This window comes from Athene noctua, chromosome 2, assembly GCF_965140245.1.
Source record: "Athene noctua chromosome 2, bAthNoc1.hap1.1, whole genome shotgun sequence".
Lineage (NCBI taxonomy): Eukaryota > Metazoa > Chordata > Aves > Strigiformes > Strigidae > Athene > Athene noctua.
Window position 1 is genome coordinate 44235324 of NC_134038.1, and position 22822 is coordinate 44258145.

The 22822-nt window shown below is 37.7% G+C and overlaps 1 protein-coding gene across 2 annotated transcripts in view; it reads left to right on the forward strand.

Annotated features, from left to right (window-relative positions):
- Nucleotides 1–351: 351 nt before the first annotated feature.
- RB1CC1 (RB1 inducible coiled-coil 1) overlaps nucleotides 352–22822 on the forward strand; it is a 76626-nt gene continuing 54155 nt past the window's right edge. For both annotated transcript variants that reach the window (XM_074898961.1, XM_074898962.1), the window contains exons 1-5: nucleotides 352–603; nucleotides 12601–12716; nucleotides 14702–14829; nucleotides 17287–17413; nucleotides 17668–17838. In XM_074898961.1, the coding sequence (XP_074755062.1) occupies nucleotides 14759–14829; nucleotides 17287–17413; nucleotides 17668–17838 (369 nt within the window). In that variant the 5' untranslated portion in view covers nucleotides 352–603; nucleotides 12601–12716; nucleotides 14702–14758. The remainder of the gene's footprint in view (nucleotides 604–12600; nucleotides 12717–14701; nucleotides 14830–17286; nucleotides 17414–17667; nucleotides 17839–22822) is intronic.

Below are 22822 nucleotides of genomic sequence, written 5' to 3' on the forward strand. Positions count from 1 at the left end.
TACACCCGGAGCCGCCGGGGGAGGGATAAATTTAACGCAGTTAAACGTGGAGGAGGACTACTGCCCGCCTTGTTACCGGCGCTGGGGTCAGGCCTAGGCGGCCTGTAGCCCCGAGTTGGGGAAGCCTGAGGTAATCCCGGTAGGCCGGGCCGGCTAGGGCCGCCGGTCGCCGCCGGTCACCCCCCGCGCTTCAACGGTCTCCGGGGTCTCCCGGGGTGAGCGCGAGGGCGCCACTTCCGGCGCCCCCCGCCCTTCCCCGCGCGCCGCCGCCGCTTCCGGGCCGCGGTTGGTGCTGCGGGCCGCCCTCTCCCGGCATGCCCTCCGCCGGAAGCGGCTGACGACAATAACAAACAGCGGCGGCGGCGGCTGCGCCAGGACTCCCCGGTCCCCCGCTCCCTGGCCCGGCCCGGCCCGGCCCGCCCCGCTGGCGCTGTGCCGCCTTCTCCGCGCGCCCGCCCGCCCGCCGCCGTCGCCTCTCCCCGCCTGGGCGTGGTGACCGCTGGGGCGGTGCGTGGCCCCGCCAAGCCGCCGGGCCCGGTCGCGCGGGAGGAGAGACGCGCCGCCACCGCCGCAGGATGCGCGGCGCTGCCGCGGGACCCTCGGGTGAGTGCTGATGGTGGAGGAGCGGGGTACACCCCGCCACTGCCGCCTCGCTCCTCGTCTCGGCCGCTCCCAACCAGCGGGAGGGCGGGCACCCCGTTACCGGCAGGGCGGCCTTGGCACGGGGCGGCCGTCCTGGCTCTGGACGCAGGGCTGTACCCGTGGGGCGGGCGACAAAGCGCTGGGAGGGTGGAGAGGGGGTCGGGGAGGACCGGCGTCCCGCTGCTGGCTCCGGTCCTGGCGTGGCGACGTGTCCCCCGCGCAACTGGGGACGGGGGGACGGCCGTGGCGGGGCAGGGCCGGCCGGGCCGGGGTGCTCCGTCCATATTCGGCGCTCCGCTGCCAGAGCGAGGGATTCGCGGTGAAGTTACTACAAGGAATGACTCAGCCCGGCTGCGCCTCCGTGCTCGCCGGCGGCGGTCGAACGAGCGCCGTGCCCAAGCGTTGTGTTTACAAACGTTTTTCTGCCTTTCCCTCGGTTCTTTACTTGTTTCTGCTCCCGAGGAAACATATGTCGTGTGTTGGATTTTCTCGTTGGCGTCTCGTTACTGCTTTCTAGTAGGCTTTCGGGCTGATGCGTTGATCCATGCTGGCGTTTTTTTTCTCGGTGCCCCCCAAAGTTCCGGCTGACAGTAATCTAGAGGTAGAAATGCTGATATGAATGCTGGGAAAATGAGATGAACCGATCTTCGTAACACTCGTGTTTCTTACTTAACTTCATCTAGAGGTGGAAAAAAAAAAAAAATGTCTGAACCTGAGATACACGGAACAAAGCCAGAAATGTTAGTTTAGTCCTCTTATAGCCATAACTTTTTTTACTGTGTCATTTGCTTTTTGTCTGGAGTAATTAAGTGGTATGTTCTGGCCGTGAGCCATTCCCTGTGGTTGGTATTTAAAGCTTTCACCTTTATTTTTTTTTTATGGGAGAGAATGAGGAGGTTGAGTATTTTTTTTTCTGCCGATCCTATAAATGTGAGTTAGAAGTGGTTCACACCATTGGTTTTATAGAAGAACTTGCACTTCTGAAGGTGTTTGGCTGACTGCATGGTGAAAAGATAACGACACCGGTGCTGGAGAAATAATGAGGATGGATAAACATGCTTCCTACAGTTGAAGTTCATACAGCTGGGAAGTACTGTGAGGAATACCAGATACTACAAATAATAACAATAAAGAAAACTTGTGCACTGTTATGGTATATTTATGTTGTGAACCTTAAGGATGTGTAATATCTAGTACCTTGAGAAGTTTTCAGAAGATGAAGCACATGAAGAAATGAGTGTAATCTAGTGTTCTAACTAAAGCTTTAGTGTCAAGAAGCAAATAGTAACCAGAAAGAAATTTAGTATTTCAACATCATTAAGTTTAGTTTAAATGAAAATTTACAGAGGATGTATTTGTACTTTTTCTAAGTGCTGTCTGGAACTCAGAATGGTTTTAGTATCTTGGGAGTAGTAAAGAAAACAACTTACTGAAGAATATGAGGTAAGAGACTTCAGCTGTGCCAGTTATAGAGCTGGAAATACAAATTGGATCTTCTGGGATAATGGATTAGTGTAAGATAGACCTAATTGCACTTTGAAAATATATTATTGCTGTGTACTTGTACAAGTAACTATGTTTTGTAGATTTTTTTTTTTTAAAAAAAGCAAACTTATGCTACATTGTGTTGATCTAGCTTTGTGCTCAGCAGAGTTTTGGGTTAGTAGTCTCTGAGATCATATTTGAGGGGCTGGCGCTCTCCACATGTCATGTTACCATATTTATAATTAGAAGTGTATGCAGAAGACTTGCCCTCTGACTGGGGAAGAGGGCAAGGGTTATTTTGAGGTCTTTTGTGGCGTCTGTTTAAAACATTGTTTGTCCCTGTATGTTGTCTGAACACAGCTAAGTTTACAGGGTTGTAAAAATTAAAGTGGAAAACATAATTTCTAAACTATTAGTACATTTCTGAGGTTCCCGGTTATTCTGGTTAAGTAGGAGGTGAACGTGTGTGGGGAGAGAGGAGTAGCACATTTTGATCCTTTCGTTAAGAGAATGGCAGTTACAGTAGGATCGTTTGAAAGAATTTTTCTGTATGTTATCCTGTAGAGTAGGTTGTTATCAGTGTGTTCTGAAGTCTTTATTTGGTTTTAAGCTAGCATTTAGTTTCTGTGGAAGACTGGACCAGGGTGGTGTGAGAGTCTTGAGACTTTCATGGCACAGGTTGGATTCCTTTGCATATTGTAGTAAAGTGAAGCAATTCAAAATGACAAACTATGGTGTGTGTACCCAGCTGTCACACAAGATACTTTAGAGTCACTTGGATACTATCCAAGCAGTCATGTGTCTGCTTTTGCATATGTGTATTGCACAAGAAAGTTATGATCCTGATTTTGGTCCACAACTCAGTGATGTTGTATGAGGAGTTTCTGAAGAAGAAGGAAAAAAAAAAAAATACCCTACTACTTTTAAGGATTTTGCTAATAGTTTTGCATTCTGATGCACAGTTGATAATCTGTATTATGGAGTAGCAAACACTTGATTACAAGATGCTAACTGACATCATAATATTGTATTATACTGCAGGACATCACTGAATGCACTGATACCAAGCAGGCAAAAAACTTATCACTAATATGTAAATTACTAATCTAATTGCTAGAATTACAAAGTGTCTATTTTGTAGCTGATTTCAGAGTAATGTTTTCAGCGTACAAGTTGAAAGATCCTTACATGGATCCTTTGTTATAAAAGTCCCAAGCATGATTAATGGTGGTAGAGAAATTGCTAACAATGATTTTTGCAAGCTAATTAGCATTCTGTGGTTACTGTGAAAGTCACTTGTTTATTTGTGAGTTAATTCATATTGCAGATCCACTTTTAATTTAGAGTTCAGTTGAAAGAGAGGTTGGAAGACATCGTAGCCATGTGTCAACACTTCCTATCCCCATTTGTAAGCAGGGTTGAAGTGGAGATACTTTGATGTGTTTTCTAATGGGATTTGAGATAACTGAATTGTTATTAACACATGAATACATCTAAATCTCAATTGTTGGCATTTGTTGGTAGAAATATCAAAACAAAGTTATTGATACAACATTTTCATTCAGAGGTTCAGATTGGGGAGACTATCATTAGCTGGTCAGGAGAACCACCTGGAATGTCAGGGCAATTCTTGCTTGTCTGTCCAGGCATGTATTTTCCTTTCGTTGCTCAGGTTTGCAGTGGTTCCAGTAGGGTTCTGAGTTCAAACTACCAGCTCAAGCAACAATTCAGCATAGCTTTTTACGTTCATCCAAGATGTTGACAATTTCTTTTAGGAACAGGTTTTGCAGTTGGGCCTGCTGTCTTTATTATGTCAAGGTGAAATGATTACAGTGTGCTATATATAAATCTCTAGTCATTTGTGCATCTAGAAATTTAGCTGCTGTAGAGTCTGGTAGCCTGCTTTCTGTGTGAAATTACTTAAGTGATATATTAATTCCTCTCTGACCTGTGTTGCTTACCTGTTGATTGAAAGTAAAATGTAAAACTGTTTTGTTGGCTAGTTGGATTCCAAGTATCCTGCATCTGTATTGCTGTGTAATGGCATAGGTCCAATAAGAAGAATGATGTGCAAGTATTTGAGAGCAGCTCTGCTTAAGGAATGTTCTAATGGGTCTCTGACTTCAGAACATGCTTTTCTTTTTTTTTTTTTTTAAGTACCTCATGTTTTCTTACCTCCCAAGACTTATTTTTGAAATAGGGCTTTTGCCTTTTCAGGAGAGTAGGAAAGTTTTGGTGGTGGTTAAATAGTGTGTTCAGTGTTTCAATTGCCTATTCTTTTTATTTGGAGGAATTAAATGAAACTAGTGTCTGTATGATAGAAACACAATACATCAATCTTTGTTATTATTCTTGGTGATGTGTTTGAAAGGCCAGTATGCTGCTTTCAGTTTGAACAACAGATTGAAAACAATGTTTATTTTAGAGGTAGAAAGGAGCATTGAAGAACTAATTAAAAGAAGAGTTTTACTTCTGTCATGGATTCAAACATCAGACCACTCTTAGCAAACCCAAAATATAAATTCTGTTAAGAATGGCACTTTGCTGAGATCCAATTTCTGAATGTTTGAGGTAGCTGCTCCTAAATTCCCAAATTTTATGTTGATTTAGTGTTCAAGTTCTCTGACCTATCTGCCACTTTTTTGTTTGAATTTGTTCATGCTACATTCTGTAAAATATGCTCTTTTGTTCATTATGTATATTGTAGATAAGGCTGCAGCAATTTTTGCTCTTTATTATTTGAATAATGGTGTTTTCCTTATATTGCAGGGACTCTAAATGTCAGTGTTTATCTCTGATTTTGTTTTGGGTTTGTTGATGTCAAGTAGCTTTGCTTGTATGTCAGAAGTGTGGATATTTGACCTTTATTTAGTGTAGTTGTGCCTAGAATAGACAGTTCATACTGACAAAATGGTGCTTTTATTTATACAGTTTTCCTTCCATCCTCCAGAGTGTGTATTTTTATTAAATTCAGATGAAGTGGAGATTCTTATATAAGAATATATTGTGTAACTGGACTAGCAGCTCTCTTCTAACATATGCTTATGCTATATTGCAGGTATTCTGCTAGTAAACTCAAGGTGACTTATTTGTCTATTGTAATTAAAAATATTCTTTACAAATACTTTTGTTGTCTACTGATTGAAAGAGACTTGATTCAAATCTGGCAAACAGTTCTTTAAACAAAAAATGAAAATATGACTAAATTCTCAGATCTGTCTGAGGGGATAAGAGGGGGTGTAATGTGTAAACTTTCCTTTACTTATATTATGTGAAAGACTCAGAGAAAATACCTATAAATTTCAAAAAGTAAATGTAACAGAACAACAATTTCACATGCATGTTATTGCTGCAAACAGCACAACCATGGTTCAGTAAGGTAGGAGTATGGTTGTAGTATCTCAGCAGTTGTGGGTTGTGTTTTGTTTTTTTTTTTCTTGTGAGGTTATGTAGTTCTTAAGTTGTTAATATTCCATAAAGGAATTTATTAATGCACTTTATTAGCTGTTTTAAACTACCAAAGATTTATCCCAGAAAGGTAAAAAAAGGCAGTTGAAAATTACTGAACATCATCTTGAGATGATAAAATTTAATATTCTTCAAACCCATCCTGCAGCTTTTCTCAGTACTGTTATATTCTTTCAGATTGATGCCAGAAGAGATCTGAAGGTGACTTGTAACTGTGTAACATGCAAATAGAGTAATAATCTGATTTGCCAAAAATCTAGACATGATTTTTGAATATGTACTCACAGGGAGGTTGGGGGTTATGTCGACTCTGCATATCACTGATGGTCCCTTACTTGTCTGTTTCAGATACCACTGGAAAAAAAAAAAAGAATGTTGATAAATAAGCAGAGGTTCATAGGTGATACGAATTTTAAGGAGTTTAAAAATGAGAAATTACATCTTTAAATCATGAAAGTTCAAGCGCTAGATTTATTATCACCCATGTGAATAAGAAGAATTTGAAAAAAGTTTGAAAGTTGCTAATCGTTTGAACAGTTTACCAAGATGGTGGTGGATTTCCGTATTACTGGAAAACTTTAATGTTATTCTAAAACATGATTGCTTATGAGTAGAAATTAATTAAGGAAGAACCTGTGACTTTTATGCAGGTAATCAGACTGAATCACAAGGATCTTGTCTTACATTTCATTACTGTCAATCTTTTACTTTCTTTTCCACATGTAGTGAAATAAATGCCATGTAATCCATCTTGCTTTCTGCACTTTCATCCTTTAAAGTAGGTGTGGCCAAGTTACCTTGTACTATGCACATAAGAGGGAAAAAACCCCTTGTAGCATTATGATGGTCTATTAGGAGAAGGGAAGGCAGAAGTGGCCTCATGGTCTATATTTTGAGAAGCTCTGTCCTCAGTGACATCTGTAGTAATTGCCCATTTTTGAGTTATCTTAGCCTGATCTTTAAAGGATACTGACATTTTTTTAATAGGTTACCATTTATAAGTATGGCATGGGCAGTTAGGAATGTGAATGTTGCCTTTTGGAAATTATCACTTCCTGGATGATGGTGCTGGTGTTTGGTACCCACTGTATTCATCAGCTTCTTTCCAGCCTTAGTTGTAGTGTAATTTTGTGGAGCTGTGTAGTGAACTGGATCATGGAACTAATTTGATGTAGCAGTAACCTGGGGAAGTATGCTGTTTCTAACTTGTTACAGCAAAGTAATCTCGTTTACTCCATAGAAGTATGGAAAGTTGCACCACTGAAAGTTGATGGAGAGGAGCAGAAGAACAACTGTTTGAGGAAAGGGATCCATAAATACTGGTTATATGAAGAGCACCAGGCTTATGTGATTGTGGTCTTGGTTAACCAGAGAGAGAGTGTTAGTGAAAGAAGCACTGGTGCCATCTTGTCTGAGTTTGATGTAAGAAATAAAGGATTTTTTGCTGGCTATTTCTTGCAGAATTGTTTGCAAACACTGTAAGTTTTTACATGCTAATTATTTTTAAAGAGTGTATGTCTACAGGGAGAACCTTCCCACCAGTATGGAGTCAGTTAGTAACTTGAATAAAACCACCTGAAGCTCCACATACCCAAGAGCACCATTCTTTGCAAAGTGAGTGTATTAATCTCTGTAGTTGGAGGGAGACTTGTAGACTACAAATGCTTTTGAAATGGCAAAATTATACATTAAAAAAGAAAAGCTGACAAAACCTTCAGTTAATTTTGTCAAAAACCAAGACAGCTGGAAAGACTGTTTCCATCAATTAAAGAAAGAAAGAAAGAAAGAAAAAGGGTACTTCTACAGCCTGTGGGCTGTTTCCTAGCAATAAGAATGTCAGAAACCCTTGTTTTTTCTGACTTGAACCTGTTAACTGAGGCACACAAGTTTCACTTTCTGTCAGGTAAGAGGTGTGAGATTTTGAAAAATATCATAAAGTGGTTGTTTTAGTTTTGGGGGTTGTTTTGTTTTGGGGTTTTTTTACTGTTGAAGCAGAAAAACGTTTGTCTGATCCATTATATGGATTTGTGTTTTGGCAGCTCCTCAAATCAGTGAAGAGAGCAGTGAAAATAGATGCTTAACCCTCAGATCTGATGCTTTGTGATTACATACTTATGGAACAATGCCTAATAATGTGCTTGTTGCTTCATAAACATGTTTGAATGTATTGCTTTCCTAGATTTCACTATGTAAGTTGTGTCTGAACTTGTAAGAAGTTGCATCGTTTTGAGCCACACCAATTTCAAAGCTACTCTTTAATGTGCAGTGTTTTCTTACCTGCCCAGATGCAGTTGCTTTTGATCTCCTGCTGTTCCACTGTTGATGTTGAGAATCCATGAACATATAGCTGCAGCTACTTTGCTGAATGAGGAGCTTTGCAGGATCAACTCTGCATGTGGTGGTCATATGTAACTTTTATGTTGGTGTTGTGTAAAATGGCTCATCTTAAAGAGGGAGTAAACCCCCACCTCTTATACTATGTATTAGTGTGAGTTTTGAAATTCCTCTTCAGTGAATTGGGAAGTAGGCGCTTGAGTATGTTTCCTGGTTGCTCTATAGAATTGCAGCTTGGCTCTTGTGTTGAGTGGAAGAGACTTGCTTTACTGACCAGCAGCTGAGTTTGAGAGCTGTTAACAGCACAGTGACTGTTGGAAATGCTGTAATTAAGTAACCGCCTCTGTGCCTAATGCACATCTCAACACAGTATAAATAGAGCTCCAGATGGCACTTTACAGATGTCAAGGGTTGACAGCCTTTCTTTAAGACTACAGTGTAGCTTTGATATAAGGTGATACTGGGAGATAGGATCTCCACCTGGAATAATACATATCAGTGATTAGATGTTGTCTTCTGGTTAGATTTATTTTGGAGGAGCAGGGACTAAAATTATTCTCTGCAACTGGATTGAAGTCTGCTTTTAGAGGTGATCTTACAACATGAAGAAAGGTCTTTGTTTTCTTAAGTTCAGCTTCAATCTCTAGGTTTTTTTTTTTTCCTTTGATACTGGGATTTATGTGCTATATAATACTTTGCTTATGAATTGAGGTGTGCAAGTTGGAGCAAGAGAGCACTTTGAGAAGGGCACCTGAAAAAACAAAGGAAATAGAGGTAGAAGACAGTTTTGCAGAAGAAAACAAAATTAATTGGAAGGACATTTTGTGTTAGTCTTGCACCTTTGTCTACAGAGTTGCCTGAGTCAAAGTGAAACAGGAAATCCTGCTCTAAAAGGAGAGGAGAGAAAGGTGGAATCACAGGAGTTGCAGCATCGAAGGCAAACCTTAAGATTTGCTGTATGGAAATGAAGCACACCTTAGTAAGATGCTAATGTGCTCCAGAGTTGGCTCTCCATCTCCAGAGGTAATAAAGGTATATTCTCCTTGAAGGGAGATGTTCTCCAGATAAGATATTCAATGAATGAGGAATAGCAGTTGTTTTTTAAGCACGTGACAGACTTGTCAGCCTTTGCCTCAGATAAATTGCCCTTTTGACAGGCAGGAATTCTGCAGTGATGTCCTGTGAGACATCTGACCCTTGTAATCAGAGATAATATTTATGACTCATATTGGCAGCACTATCTGTTACCTGCAGTATAGCCTCAGCTGGTCTGCAGTAAAAGAGAAACTTCCTTTAGTAGCAGCATACAGATGATGTTCATACAGAGCTATATGAATGTCTAATAATTAGCAATGTGGAATTGCAGGCTTCTGAATGAACAGTGAGAGTCCTGCCTTAGGTAATTAGTTCTGTCTGCTTTCAGAGTTGATCCCCTTTCAACCTGGAGATGTACATGGGGGGAAAGAGTTTGGGCCTCTTGGTCTTTTATGACCTGGGATATGAAGCATTGGTAAGTATGGCGCTTACTGTACAGATGCGAAGCAATACTTCCCCAGGCACAAAAAGCAAGGTACCTTATACTGCTGCTGTGTTGCTGTCATAGAAGATGGAATTTTAAACCATCATTGGGTTTAAAGGGAAGCCATGGCTTGACTTTGGCATAATTCAGTTTAAATTCCAGGGTGCTAAAGAAAAATATATTAATATCTTTGATTAAGTTTAGTTTTCAGTCCAGTTTATAAAGGAGGCATGGGAAATGAGATTTCAAAAACATGTACATGAACTTAAATATTGGGATGTTGTAGAGGAAACTTAATGACTTTAAAGTGAAGTTGATAATGCCCCTTTAAACCCAAACCACCTAAATGTTGATTGTTATCTTTGTCCTATCCTGAATGCCATATTTCAGTGTTGAGTCTGAAGTTGGAAGGAATTGTATCATAAAGCAATGGAATAGACTTGGATAACAGAGCAGGGATTCTGTACTTAATGACAGAAATGGATGATTAATATAGCCGTAGGATTATTTGTGGAGTGCTATGAAACCTATAATGCCTGTACTATAATTAAAAAAAGGAAAGGTCTCTAAACAGACATTCATTTCCTTTTACAGATGTAACATTATGAACATTATGAACATGTTCTGAACTAACTTTGAAACAGCATGCAGTGAAAGTGTTGATCAACACAGACTTCAAAAGTACTCAGTGGTTGAGTTTATATTGAATAGGAGAACTTGCAATACTTACATGAAGTGAAGCAGATGTGGTAATTGCATTGCCATGTAAACACAATATAGAGCAGTGAGATAAATGGTATAACCAGCATAACATACTCATGGCTGGTTCTGGTGTTTTGTTAGTTAATGTAACAAAATATACATCTTCTGAATTAAATCTGGAAGCTTTTTCTACTTTATGCTATTCTTACTCTCATTTTCGTAATCTCATTCTATTTCTTATTTTCATGTCTACCATATTCTGTCTGCTCTGGCAGCTGCTACAGAAATTTTCTTCTCGAATTTTCAGGTATTTTTTAAATGGTGTTATTGGTAATTCAGAATGGTTCTTGATAATACAATCTTCCATCCCATAATTTGAATTATCTAGTTTATTTGGTAGCACAAATCTAATGCTGCAGGACACACAGTTCAAACAAATAATCTGGGTGAGTTAGCCACTTTGTTACAGTTGCCTGACTACATAGTTAGCAGCTCTGTCTTCAGTAGCTGTCAAATTTTGTAATTGTTGTAACCTAACCTGTGAGGGAAAAGAGATTTAGTCTAGCAGTGACCAGTTTTCATGCATCTCTCCCTTTAGTCTTGGACTTTGTTGGCCATACTCAGCCAAATATTGTCTGGATACGCAAGACTAGGGAGAGCTCTCAAAATGCAGTATCTTTTAGTGTTGTAAAGATGCTGGAGAGAGGCACTCGACATAGTTCCTGCTGAAGGGAGGGTTGCACAGCCTGCCTTTATTGGGCAGCAGTGAATCTGCAGGAGAGCTTGGTGTTAAAATCACAAATTCTCTGAAACCTACCTTCATGCAATTCCTCTGTTCCTGAAGTACTCACTGAAATTTGTGGCAACCTTGGGAGTGGGTGAATTCTACTTTTAATTTTTTTTTTTCTTTAAAGAGTAACCTAATGCAAATTTGTGCTGCCTGTGTTTGTGTAGTTGTGTTCCCCCAGGATTGTTTGTTGGAATGTTGGGTGAAAAAAACAACACTTAGAAAAGAATTAGAATAGAGATGATGGTGTTGTGATTGTACTTTGTGGCAGAAGTGTTTCAGTAGTTTCTTGTTATGCATGTTAATGTGCGTTACTTAGATCTAAAGCAGGTATTCAGAAATTTATTTTGCTCAAGTAAAACTACTGGCTGCTGATGGCTAAGCTGGAAGAGGACACTTCAGTTACTGATTTTCCAGTGATGGTACTTAAACACATTGCTTTTTTTGCCTTCTATTGCACTTTTCTGACAAGATGGTGTGTATGCATTTTGCATAGGAGTAAAGAGGGAGTAGACAGGAAGGAAGAAGATAATGGCTGAAATAACAGCCTAACAAAGTGTTATCTGTTCCATGCACGTAAAATACATGTACTGCTTGTATATTTGTTTCCTTTATTATAAGGTTTTCAAGTTTGGGGTTAAGTGTTTTTGATTTACTGTTAGTAGCGTGAGTTCTATCAAATGATTTACATGTTCTAACAGCTTTTAGGCTTCAGCAAACCTATTTTTAGTAATGGATTATCACCCTTTATAGTGCCTGATCATCTTCTCAGAAAGCTTGCTAGGGCATTAACATGATAGAAATAATGTTTGTTTGCAGTTAGGGGTTTGATAGTGCACTTATCTGACTGCCCGGCACCCAACTGCTCATCACCGCCTTTCTTGCCAAGATCTCCTTCTCCTTTGGTACTACTACTTAAATGACAACAGTTAAAATGAACTAAGGTAGTCTAAAAAGACCACTTTTGCTGATCTGGCTCATTTTGATTGTTGTAGTTTGCATTGTAGTTTAAACAGCAGCTCTGGGAGAGGAAGTCTCTGGCAAGGATGGCGGTGACAAGGAGCTGGGAAGGGTAACATCTTCAGTTTATTTAAAACTAAAACAACAACAAAAAAATATCTAACAGATGTTTTGAAAGTAGGTGAATGGCTTAACAAATAAGGTTACCTTGTTTCAGGTAAGGAAGGTGATGCTGATTCCAGAAGGAATCTGTTGGATACATCTGTAGCACAAGACTGTTCATGCAACAGCAGTAGCATGTGTGCCTTTTTACACTGGATTTTCTTAGATAAATTGCATTTTGTTATGGCGCTCTCTGTTGCTCTTAGCATCATTGTACTGGCATTCTGCACTAGTTCTGAAAAATACTTCCAGTTAATCAAAATACAGGCAGTTCTTTTAAGTGAACTAGATTTGCCTCGTAAATACTAAAGGATACCACTAGCAGTTATTTTAAACCAAACTTAAAAGCAAAAATATTCAGGTATGTAGCAGTTTTGAGCAGACTTGTAACTGGGTAGCACTGTTAATTAAAATAAAAAAATACTACCACAAAATTATTCTTTCTGACGTTGACATATACTGATTTCTGGGTTAGATGCAATGATGACCATAAAATCCTGACATTTTAATAATACCTGTAATTTCATTCTTTTCTTTGCAGATCTTCTCTGGCTTTGAACAGCCATGCTACTCTGTTGCCAAAAATCAAGTAAAGCGAATGTGCACATTTATTCTCCCCTTGAATTTGAAGGTGTTAGCTTTGTGTAGTGCCTGAAGGTAATTCTTTCTTTCCTTGAAGTTAAAAAGTTTGAAAGTTTGAGACTGCTCAAGCATGTGTGGCAGATGCTGTCATAAATATTTTTGGTCTTGATAATATTTTTTTCTTTTTATGTTTTAAATAGTTAGTGTTAAGGTATGGAGGTGTAAATGTTTGATTAAAATTTCACTGTATGAGGTTTCCAGACAGATTATCTCTTAAATATCGCTTCAGTTTGGAAAGGGTAGTTTTCATATAAATGTGATGCTATACAAGCATTTTACTCAGGTTAGGTGGAAAATAACTTTTTTTGCTCCATGTTTTTTTCTTTAAGCGTTGTTTTATTTAACATTTGTTTTTAATTCTACCTGGACCACAGTCACAAATATACTGTTTGTGAAAATAAGTCTTTTTGTATGTAATACAGATTAATTCTGAAACCTAGGCCAAAGAATTTAGTAATAAATTATTTCTAGTGACTTCTTGGTGTTCTGCAGTTTTTGTCTATCTAATAACTTTGTTTGTATTCTTCTTTTTCCAATATAAATTGGAATTGATGCCACTGAGTACAGTAGAGTTCAAGTGTAAGGACAATAAAACTCAGTTCAGATCAAATTATTTAACTGGGTCTTTTTTATTTGATACGGCTCTGTTTCTGAAGCCTTGTTAATAAAATGCATGTTTTAACTAGTTTATGTACTATAATTAATGCTTGAAAAGTGTGTAAAAAGCCACTGTCTTGAAAGAAAGCTTTTTTGACTTTATGGAATTATTAGACTGGTAAAATCTCTCCCACACTCCCCAATTTAATGGTGGTTTTGTTATTTTTTTTCTCTGTGGTTTGTCAGTTGTTCTTAGTGTAGACAAAGAGATAAATGCAAATACAGAGTCATTTTGGAAGAGTACAATTAGCTGTATAGACCTTGTGTGTGTCCTGTTCATATTTCAAGGAAAGAGGGACTTCTTCCATTTCCTGTTAATTTAATCCAAAAAGTCATTTTTGTAATCATATAAGAATATTGCTTAGTGACTAAAACTTTTACAGCTTAACTTTTCGTAACTCCTTCCACATAAAAAAAAATGTCAGGTCATTAGTGACTGTAGTGTTAGTTTTACTTCTGCAGCAGTAGTGTTAGTAGTAGTCTTTGTTAGTGTTGAGGAAATTATTCATAAACTTCTGAGGTCCTGTGGAGAAGAGAAAAAGTCTCAGAACTATGGAGTATTTCGGTGATAAAATCTCAGATTAAATCTCAGTGTTTTGCAAAGCGGTTCAATGTTTTTAATCTGTTATGTACACTGGAAAAGCACATGCTTATAGTCACTCATCCAGATGCTTGTAGGGCACAGGACTGAAGATGGGTCCAATGTGTTGGACTGCACTTTCCTGATTACTCCTTATTTGCTGTTATGGGTGAAGAAAGTAGCTAGTGCTGAAAACAGAGGAAAGTATTTTTAAAAAACTATTACTTAACTATGGAGAGATACAAAAAGAAAACCTACATTATCTTAGCTATTTTCTTATGTTTTGCTAATGCTTCTATATGTCTCAGTGAAAAAAACTATGGATAGGGGTAGTAGTGAGCAGATGGACTTTGCAGGTATAAGTTGAGGAGTGGATGCTTACAGCATAGATCATGCTGCTGTTTGTAAAATCTAGAAAAAATATCTGGAAATAAATGTATCTGAGGCTTCAAAAATGCATTTCATGGTTGAGAAAAGCCAGGTAATGATCTAAGATGGTGGCCTCTGCAGCTGAAGTAATCTTTTTTTTTTTTTTCTTCAGTTCTCAGTATATATTTTCATGTCCTTCTAACCATCTGCATAGGCAGAGGCTTATCTTGCCCATGTTGCTAGTCAGAGGAGCATCTGTATGTTTATTAATGGTTAAAGAACTGTGGAATGTGAGAGCTGATGTATTCACCCACTATGTATCTAAAAGTATTTTTTCAAAAGCATGTATTTCTTTCGTGTGAAAATAACACTTGATTATTTTTTTTTCTTTCAGTTTCTAAATGATTTTAGCGGTGGAAGTTACAAACTTCAGAAACCTAAAGAAATCATCATGAAGCTATATGTATTTCTGGTCAACACTGGAACTACCCTTACCTTTGATACAGAACTTGCTGTACAAAAGTAAGAAAGTAATTTAATTCTGTATTATTTGGTTTTTAAACTTTAAAAAGGTGTAAGTACTTCTTGTGTATTGAGTTCTGGAGAGATGATACTCAGTTGTTTTTTAGTATGTCCATGAAGTCACTCTCTAGGTTTTAATGTATTTGAGGGAGGGTTTGTTTTTTTTTAAATCTGGATTAGCGTTTTCAGTGCCTTGCAGGTGACTGTGTGTGTTTGAGGTCCTGTGAAAGAGTGGAGAGGTTATTTACCTTCTGGGGCAGTGAGAGAGGGTGACCTCCTTTTAGCTGAGTCTGGTGTTATGTTTGGTGCTCTTTGGAAACACTGTCAGAATGACTCCTGATCTCCTGAGATCTTTTATTGGATGGTGTTTTTGTTTAGGATTACTCTGTAAAAGGTTTTTTTTTACTGACTGGCATCATAGGAAGAAATTCTGCAGATTGTTCTTTCTCCTGTCAGTATGTACTCACCCTGAAAAGAATGTGTTCTCTGTGGTATTTTTATACTGAATGTTAAAGAACTGGCATAGACGTTTTTGTCTTGTGTCCAGGGTGGGTAAAAGTTGGTTCTGTCCTATGTTGTAAGGCTTCAAAATGCTTTGCAGGATTTTATATGTAAAACATGAACTTCTGAATGCCCGCCTGCCCTGAAATATGGGCGGTCTTACAGTTAAGTCCCAATAGCTTTGCTGTTTGTATTTTTTTCTCTGCACATTAAAAGCATCTTGCAAATGTAAAGAAGCTTTTAGTAAGGTCTAGATATTCTGGATTATATTGTATCCTTTTTGCTTATTCTCATGTGGGACTGATCTAATAAGTAAATTGTGTATAATATCATGATAGGCCACGTACCTTGGAGTTAGGAAGAACCAAGCTATCTGCTCTCTCCATATTTTATCAGTGATGAATGAGTTGCAAGTAATTGTGCCTGAAAGACTTCTACCATGGATTTGGTGCTCACATCCACTGTTTCCTTTCCTCTGAATTCCTGTCTGTAATTTTCATGACTCAAATTTGGATTTTGAAACTTCTTTGGGATGGAAGAGCCCTAAGACTGTCTACACTGAGTGTTTTTATATGCTCTTCTGCAAAGCTCCACTGACACTCAAGGTTTTATTGAACATGAAATAGTGTTTCATCTTGGCCATTCTGGACCTTCTGGGTCACCTGCAGATTTGTCAGCAGCCCTGTATGCTGTTTGGTACATTGAGACATTTTGTTCCTAAATCATGCTGAGTGAGGTACAGCATCTGAATTGCCAGACCAGACACCTAATAGTCTGGTATAGGCTGACTTTTTGCTCGGTTGGATAGTTTTTTGGGAAAGAAGCTTTCCAATGGCTGAACCACACAAAATCCAACACTCTTCAGTTCAACAGTTTAACTTCTTATTTTGTGTATCTGTGTATTATAGACTTGCTCTTTATAGCAAGAATAACTTCCTTGGGTTCTTTGCCTGTCATCTTGTACATGGACAGGCCAAGCTATCTTCCCAAAGACCATGGAGAATGCTTAATGAAATGCAGCTAGTAAGTGCAAGCTTGTGCGCATGAGATGTTTGTAGTGAATAGGTAACTGATCTTTATTTTTCAAGTATTGTGTGGCCAGTAACATTGTTATGCTTCCTGCCAGTTACATCAAAACCGTTGATACTGACTGATTATTCACTTGATACTCTGAACCTTTATTAAAAAACCTTTGCACAGGCACTACCCCAGTGTGTTATAGTTTGGGTCAGTTACTGTATCATACTAGTAAATTCTTGTTTAGTTTGCTGTTTGCCTGTGTCTTCAAGATGAAGTCTATAACTGTCTAAAATAAGCAGTAATGTAAAGATGTCATCACCCAGATTTAAAGGTACAAAGATAGTGAATGAAAACAGGGGTGGTTTATTGATATACTGTTTCTGCATTAAAAGTGTCTGTTACACTTATATGAATATGTTGCGCATATATGGATTAATTTCCTGATGTTAAGTGTGATGCTGCATGTCATGTACAGTAAATTGTAGTTGATAGGTAAAACTGTGTTTACGCATTAATGAAGCGTTAATAAGCCTTGTTGTCTTCTAGGGTTTCAGTAAGTCAGCTGTTTGTCCATAAAATTTATGTTCAAAGAACACAATATGACTCTCACAGTTTTTATCCTAAATGCTTGATGTGACTTAATCTAGAATTTCAGCATTCTATCAGATCTTGGAAGAAGATTGCTGATTTGCCAGTAATGCAGAGGCTGTCTTTTAGCTGTTAGTTTATTAGGATATCCAAAATGCAACACATTACAGCACTTAGAAACCTTTTTTAAAGTATGTCATTGTGCATTCTGTATTTTTATTCTAAAAAGTAATAGTTCTTTGAAAAAAGTTCTCTTTTGACATGGACAAGTCATCTGTCTATTATAGGAATATGTAAAATTAGAGACACAAATATGCTAATAGTGTCATCTTTCCAATTTTTTTCTAGTGTGGCTGATCTGAAACATGCAATTCAAACAAAATATAAGATTGCCATTCAGCACCAAGTCCTGGTTGTCAATGGAGGAGAGTGCATGGCACCAGACAGAAGAGTGTGTAGTTACAGTGCTGGAACAGTAAGTGCATGCTGCATTCTTAGTCTAAACTGTTGTTTATAGGGGAAGAAAAGATGTGTTACTAAGGAGCTTTTAGTAGTATACTGTTTTCTGGACTTCCTTAGTTTGAGAAAAAGATGTTTATGTATTCATCTTATACAAATAGATTTAACATGTTCTTAAGACCTCTAACCCACGTGATGAGATAATTGATGATTGAACAGCAGTGTGTTGCCTTTACTCAGTGTTTGGTTTAATTTTCTTTTTGAGTGTAGGATACCAACCCAATTTTTTTATTCAACAAAGAAATGATCTTGTGTGAACGTCCACCAGCTATCCCCAAAACCACATTTTCAGCAGAGAATGAGATGGAATTGAAAGTAGAAGAATCTCTCATGATGCCTGCAGTGTTTCATACGGTAGCATCACGGACACAACTTGCTGTGGTAAGTAAATTCTTATTGTATTTGTACACCAAAGGAAAATAACTTTTTTATGTGTCATAGGGGAAGCTTGATATAAGTTGTTATGAAATAGTTTGTTCAAAAGACAGTAAGAATGACATATTAATGATGATGTATTCTTCAGAGTCTTTGTCCTGAAGTTTCAAGGTAGGTATTGAAATGTGCTTGCTTCTTTAGCATGTTCAAAGCCTCTTTCAAAAGCATATTGTAATACAGCTTTATGGATATGTATGTTTACAGCATTTGCAAAATAAAAGCAGTCTGGTTGTTTTGGACCCATGCCTTAATGCTCTGCCTTATTTTCAGTGTCTTCAGTCTGCCTGAACCTGAAAACAGAAAAGTTACTTTGGAAGCATTGTTAACCCTAGTAGAAAGTTAGCAGTGCAAATTTAAAAGCACCTTGCCAACCTTCTGTTTCATCTTACATGTCTAAACAATTGGTGAGGAAATAATAAAACTAAGCTTCTTTTTCTAAAATTCAGGTCTTTGAGTGCTGGCTTTTACTTGCATAGAAAGCAGACCTGTCAGCAATCCAATTTGATTACTACTTTATTATTTTGATAGGAGGAACTAGTACCCTGAAACGTGGTCAGTAAGATACCAAGTGTTGCATACATGGCTGTGTGGTCAAGAGAGTGACACAATGCATTCAGTAGCTGGACTGATTTCTTCATGTTAGGAAATACCTCCCTCATTTTTCTTTTTCAAATTTTACATTTAAATGCGTTAAATAATTTTCATGTCTCAAGATTATTTAAACTTCCAACAGCTGGGAATAGTTGTTTGTAGCACTTAGCACAAAATTAATAGTAATATATGTTTTTTCATGTTGTCTTGTTATAAAAGTTTCTTAGTTTGTGACAATTTTCATGCAGACCAAAAGAATATTTAGCACTTTAAGTGGCTGTTTTTTAATACTGTACAGCTAAATTCAGAGGAAAGTGATGTCTAATACAAAGTACAGGGTGTGGTTTTTTTGTTTTCCCTGTTGGCCTCCTGACCTGTCAGGAGTGGGGGAAGTTAGCCTGTGACATACTGTCTGATTTAAGGCTCTACCACTGTTGACAATTGATGATGACTTAGTAAATAGGACTTTAGTTATTAGGGATCTTTGAACTGTATGACTGTCATATGGAAAAGAGTGGATATCAATGTGAATTCAGCTAGGAGTGGGAGGCTTTAATTCGTGCTCCTTGAAGAGTGTGAGGATTCCGGTTTTAGCAGCTGAAACTGAAAGTGCTTTAAAAGCAGTCTTTGTGAGATGTTAAGAGGATGCTGGAATAGTCAGCAAGACTGATACCTGTTAGATGCTTAACAATGATTTGATATGAAAGGGTGACTGTAGTAATTAGTATAGTATTCATGTTTGTGTTTTGCTTAGGATAATGGAAGTGAGAGGTGGTGGTACCCAGTCTCACTTTTCTCACTGTTGATATTTTATCTTCTTCATTCCATCTCTGGTTTTGTGGTCATAAAGATTGTCAATTTTGATTTTGGTCTAGTGAAGTGAATATACACTGATAAAACATATTTAATTACTTGGGAGTGAACTTCTTGTATACCAGGAGTTTTATAAAAAAAAAAATCCTACTTAAAGTTGAAAAGAGTTGTTAGTGCTACCTTCTCTTCCCCCTTGATTTTTGAAAGGTGTGTTAATATGCAGAGCAAGTAAACTTATTGTAGCGTTTCTGTTTTTAAATTAATTATTTGGATCTTTACTGGCTCGTTCTGGTGGCAAGCCTTCTGTAAGGGAAGCCCATATTTCGCAAATACTATATGTAGAGTACAGCTTTTATTGGCCAACTGGAGCTATAATACTTAGCTAGACTGAAAAGTTTAGAGAGAGTGATGCTGAGGTGATTTGCAAGAAGAAAATAAAGCTTGCCATACTTGATGGCACCTATTAATGTTATTACGGGATGGGGGGAGGAATTTAGTATTTAAAGGTCTTTAAACATGGATCTAAGTAAAATGGAGGTTTTATTTTTAGCCTGCAGATTTATCTTGAAAAAGATTATTCTCTGTTCTCTTCTTCTTCCAGTTCTTTCCTCCTTGTAAAAGTGCTAAAATAATAGAATATTTTGTGAAAAACATAGACATTTTTATAAAAATTAAACAGATAGGGATTACTCCTAAATCTGATACACCTTTACAGCCACAGTTAATTTTATCCAAGATTTTAAATCTTTAAAAACCAAGCGTTCTGTTTCAGTCTGTGAAAATGCATTGGGTACTACTCTGGGAGCTCAGGGGAACAACAAAACCATCGTGTGTGGTGGAGGATTAGTAAATAGGCTGTCGTGACTTTGGATGTACCAAGGTGTGAAAACTGTATAAAGGAGCTTTGCGGTATTGTATAAAGCAATATTTTGTCATGCCTGCTTGAAGCATATTGAGCAGTAATTCAGAAGAAACTGAGGAAGGACTAGGAGTGTGGTTAGAACATAAATCTTCAAGGTTCACCATAAGTCTCTTGGGTGGGAGGAAGAGGGAACATGAGATATTAATCCTTCTCAAAATTGATTAAGATCTCAGGAGAAATAGAAAGGCTCTGAACCTCTGTAGTTACAAGACTGATGCATCCAAAGCCACACTGAGAATACTATATGAGAAAATTCCTGCAAAATGGCCATGAAAAATCTGCCTTATAATGATCAAAACTTTTTGTCTCTTTGTTAGAGAGACAGTAACCTGCTTTAGCAGGAAAGCAGAGTGGCAGTACTTAATGGGGAGTTTTTGCCTGTTGTAATTATTTAGGGTTATTCAGTTAATCATTTGAATAATTAATTCAAATAATTAGTGTTACTATTAATACATGTACTCATACATGATAAAAATGTTTTGTATTAGGAAAATAAAAGTTAAAATCTAAATCATTGCTCATGATAGAAAGTCTTGTCTATTCTTGTCAACAGTAAGTGATGTGTAACTACATAAAAATAGGGTAGAATATTTGATAGCTACCAGTTTCTGTTTAATTTGGTATCTATTCTGCCTAGAGGATATACAGTATGATTTTAAAATCAGACTTAATATGAAACAGCAAAAATTGCTTAGAAGATGCAGCTAACTTACTGGGCAAGAACTCTTGGTTATCACTTGTACTTCATGCCCTATGTCTACTTTAGTAGTAGACAAATTCGTGTAGAAGATTGTGTGTATTTCAGGATGGGGAGGCTTATTTCTGTCTTGTTTCTCACCCAAAAACTGTTGAATTTAATCCAGTTTTTTGGCATCTCTTACTAGAACTGTATACTACTTGGCACCTATGCTGTAGAACTGTATGAAAGGTGGGGTTTTTTTACCTTACCTTATTTTGAACCTTATTTGTGGAGAAAGGTGGACAGATATGTCCGATCTATATTTTTCTGATCTAACTTTGTATACACTGATAAATGGTCTTCAATGTTTTTTTTCACAATAACAAGTATTTTTATTAATCCATGCTTTTATTTCCTCTCCATTGTTTCTTGCCTAAAATTGACCATTATTGATTTAAATTCTACTTTAGCTTCCTGCATTCTCTTTTTCTGCCATAATCTTCAGATATTCGTAGTTATTATTCAGTTATAAATAAAAGTAATCTTTTAGTTCAAAGTGGAGGCCCTGACATTCTTACAGCCTTTTGTCCATATATGTATTGGGTATAGGTATATGTAAAAGCATCTATTATTTTTTTTTCCCAATTGAAACTAATTTCAATAGCTTATATGTAGCCTTTTTAGATTTCAGTGCCTCCTAACCAAAAACCATTCCTGTAGGAAACTTAATATCTCCTGTTTGGTTTTCAACAGTACTGTGATTATTATATCAAGATACCTCAATTTATGCTTTATTTTTGGTTTAATGATTTTAACATCTATGCAGATTGTCTTAAGTTACTGTTGATTACCTGAGATTTCCTTATGTAGAATTCACCGTATAAAGATTAGAAGCTTTAAAGAAGCTATGTCTGTTACCTTAACTTGTTTCTTTACCAATTAAACTGAAATTCTTGGCATAGGTTTTGTTTTATGTGGCACAATATCTTTTTTCTAAACTTTTTCTATCAGATCCTTTTTGGTCAGTGTTTGTTGCATCTGCTGTCTGTCTCTTAAATCTGTTAAAGCAACTTTCTAAGCCTGTTTTCGCTTTATGTCTTCAGTATCCTGGTTTCTCTTTGACTAAAAATTTACCTTTGAGATGTCTGTGCCTGAAGGGTTATAGCTTGCCTTTTTACAATCAGCCTGGTTTCCCACCTCTCTTCCAGTAGTTTTGGCTTTGAGCTTAAGTATGTGGTCAGTGAGGTGCACAGAGTGTTTGCAAAAAGTTATGTACGCACCAGTTTAGAAGACAAGCTCTTCTTGACACAGTGCATTGTACAATAAACTACATTGTGTGAATCTTGTCTAGTCTTCTGGTCTTTTAACACAACTGCTTAAAATAATTTCTGGTAGTTTAGCCTTCAGGAAAGGATTTTTTTTTTTTTTGATCTAACTGAAGTTCCTGGGTCATTTGTCCCAGAAGGAGGATATTGGAAACGTGGACTTTTTATTAGTGGGTATGTTTCACATTTCATGTGATAATGTCATCAAACTGTCAATTCTGGTCAGTTTTTCTTTCAGGAATGGGAGTGAGGATGAGAAAATGTGGTCATTTCATTTGATTGCCTAAAGCCATGGCTATACTTGCAGTACCTAGATCATTCTTGGTTTAGTTTCAAACACTTCATAATACATAAGCCAAGAAGTTTAGTCATGCTTCCTGAAAGCTACATATCTACTATTTAGAGAAATGCTCTTTCACTTCTACTAGAAAGCTGCTTTGACACCCTCTGGAAAAGTTACTTGAAAATTTTAACGTTCTTTAAGATGTTGTAATGTTTAACAATTGTGTTAATGCTATTCATTGTTTTTGACTAAAGTATTAGTCTAATAGCCAGACACACTTCTACCTCTTCCACAGGAGTCCAGACTTCTTTGTAACT